This window comes from Sceloporus undulatus, chromosome 2 (assembly GCF_019175285.1).
Source record: "Sceloporus undulatus isolate JIND9_A2432 ecotype Alabama chromosome 2, SceUnd_v1.1, whole genome shotgun sequence".
Classification (NCBI taxonomy): Eukaryota; Metazoa; Chordata; class Lepidosauria; order Squamata; family Phrynosomatidae; genus Sceloporus; species Sceloporus undulatus.
The window spans coordinates 74,385,412-74,388,410 of NC_056523.1; the positions used below are offsets into that span (position 1 = coordinate 74,385,412).

General features: G+C 41.7%; 1 protein-coding gene across 1 annotated transcript in view; it reads right to left on the reverse strand.

Moving 5' to 3' along the window:
- The window catches only part of LOC121924186 (high mobility group protein HMGI-C-like), a 12,691-nt gene extending 10,461 nt beyond the window's left edge, over window positions 1-2,230 (reverse strand). The window contains exons 1-2 of the mRNA XM_042455382.1: window positions 2,036-2,230; window positions 1,139-1,270 (exon numbers count right to left, since the gene is read on the reverse strand). Of these exons, the coding sequence (XP_042311316.1) occupies window positions 1,139-1,231 (93 nt within the window). The 5' untranslated portion in view covers window positions 1,232-1,270; window positions 2,036-2,230. The remainder of the gene's footprint in view (window positions 1-1,138; window positions 1,271-2,035) is intronic.
- Window positions 2,231-2,999: the final 769 nt, after the last annotated feature.

Consider the following 2,999-nt stretch of genomic DNA (forward strand, 5'->3'; position numbering starts at 1 on the left):
TAATAATAATAATAATAATAATAATAATAATAATAATAATAATAATAATATCCTGCACTTTCCCCAAAACTGAGGACTTACTACAATATTAGAAAAGATAAATTGGTAATGTAGGAGGAAATAGGAAGAGAAGAATAATGCATTACAGGTATATTGACTCAATCAAGGAAAAGACAGTCCTGAGTTTGCTAAACCTGAGCAGGGCTATTGAAATCAGAATGTCTTGGAGGTAATCTTGGTTTCTAGGGAGGATTCAAGCTTGGTTTGCTCTTGGACTCATTTATTTGTGTGTGTGTGTGTGTGTGTGTGCATGCTGGGTGGCTGGCGGTTGTCAGTTTATGGTAACCATAAAACCCTCCTCCAGCACTACATTTTAAATGATTTGATTCTCTTCCTATCAGCTTTCTTTACTGTCCAGCTTTCACAACCATACATAGAGATATGATGACCCTAAACCTTAGACAATCTGGACTTAAGCATTTAAGATGTCTTCCATGAGCATTTAAATGCCCCTCCTGAATTTTAAGATCTTTGTGGAAGGCTTTCTCTGTGTCTCACAACCTCACAGGGACATTTGAAAGGACACAAGACCCTCCTTGGTGGCTGCTCCCAGGCTGTGACCCTCCCATTGAAGCTATGTTAGTGGTTCAAATACATAATGATCCAAATACATACACATATTTGCCTCGCCTGCATTATTCAGCAATGCATACATCATGATTATACTATATAAGCTTGTTCACCAGTCAAAGATGTATCACTCTAGAGGATAATGAATTCATTTTGTATGCATACATGGGTATATATGTGTGTTTAAATTTTAATGCAAGCCACCTTTGTGGATTTAAGACACATATGGATGTCCTGAACTAAGATTTGAGGGCAAGATTTGATTCCTTCCCTGCAAGAACAGTCAAGTTTAGAGCCATCAAGTTACCGGTAGTTTCTGTTTACCATGTGGGTGTACATACCAACAAAAAGCTCTCCTGAGACCCCAGATGAATACTTCAGAGGTCTCACGTCCTCGTCATTCAACTTGATTCTGACTATGTACACAAATGGGCAGGAGACACCAAATCCCGCAGATCCTAGTTGTAGAAAGACAGAATATCAAACTACTAAGAGGATAGACGTTTACCTGTGGCTGTTTCCTTGGCCGCCCCCTCTTTCTTTTTGGCACCTCAATCAGAAGGGCTGGTTCTGGTCCTGTTGGCTTTCCAGCATTGCTCATAGTGGCCTATTATTACTAGTCCTCTCCTTTGGCTGCCTTCTAAGCAGAAAAAAAGAAAGGGAGCAATCTCATGGATTCACTGCTTCTTCTTAGTACATCTGTTAGCAAAGTATGCCATTCACCATAGACCTATACTGGTTGAAAGAAGGATGCAGTCACATCTGATGCAACATTACCCTCCACAAAGATGATCAAATTCAAGTCTTTGGGGGCTGCCAGACCAGCCTTCAGACAACATATCCCCATGCTATCTCACCTTTTCCTTTGCTCCACAACAAGTTTTCAACAACATTTCTCAGCCATGAATATGACAGCCTTCCCCAGCCATGGCCATGGCCACAACTGTAGACTAATACATCCAAAGGCTATCTTACAAGACTGAAAAAAGTTGGGGAAGACTGTCTGATAAGATCTGGTTAAAGCCAAGGAGTTTAGTGTACTTGTATAGAGCGCACAGAAAACCTTGCACAAGGACTTGTAGTAAAGTGAGGCACAGGAGAGATGGTGGTAGTAAAGGAATAGAACATCAAGTCAGAGGTAGTCAGATCTGTGTGATATCTGTGGAAGTTTTTGCTAGTCAGTTCTACCCACAACTAGTTGCCAGGTATAGAGACAGGAAGGTACACGATGCAATTCCAGATCTACCATTCTCCCCATCTCATCGCCCCCGCCCAATTCCAAGAATACATTAGAAACTTTATTAGCTTCCTGGCAAAGTGATCCCTGTAACACACAAGTATATCTCTCTCACACATTTGAAAGGCAGACCCATCAGTAAAGTGAAAAAAATTGGAACAGACTTACCTCTCAAGAGGTTGGGCCCCTGCACTAGGTTTTCACCAGCAGACTCAGCCATGTAAAGCAGGGAGGAAGGGAGGGAATAAGACATTGAGAGAGAGACAGAGAGAGATTTAATGAGTCACCCTCTTCCTGCCATGGGGAGGGGGAAAGCTAGTTTTGAACATTAATCTCAGGAGCCTTACAAGTTGCTGCACCTATCTGTAATTTGTCCCCACTTAGTGATATGGAAAGCAGACTGAGTGCTGATGTTGTGATGGCAGTCCTGAGTTGTGGCAGCAAGTGAAACTTTCTAAAGGGCATGTTTTAACTCAGCTGGAATCCTGCAGTAAATTGGCAGGAATGGAAGAAGAAATCCCCAACCAGTTTCCTAGAGAGAGAGAAACAAGAGTGATATGAATAGAACGGGCAGTGTATTTTCACACCTTAGTCCACTATCCTGCAAGGGGATGGTGCTGTGCACTCTCATTTCTTGAATGTTTCTTTCTCGTTTGAAGAAACGAAACATCTGCTGGCCTCCAGATGAGGCATGGTGATTCTGGGTCTGCATGCAAATTTTTAGGGGCTTTTGGCAGAAGTCAGAGTAGAAATGACACACATGGCTGTAAACTTCCAAGAATTCAAGTTCAGCAAGCTTTGCTAGGGATTAAAGTCAGATCTTTGAGGCACTAGATGTCAAAGAAGTAGCCATGATTGTCTCTTGCAGTATAAAAAGAAGGGAGGGAGGGAGAGGGGGAGGGTAAAAAGGAATGGAGCAGCACCGGTAAGACTATTTTTTAAATTTTTGCATGCACTTTTGTGCATAATACAAACCCACATCTTCAGATGTTCACTTTACATGCATTCTATATGCACCCAAAGAAGTGGATGAATGCTTTTTTTCTCCCTCTCCCCCTCTTCCTTTTTTTTTTTTTTTTGATTTGCTTCTGTAGTGAGCATGTGGAAGTTCAGGAGAAACCTGTACCTTTTC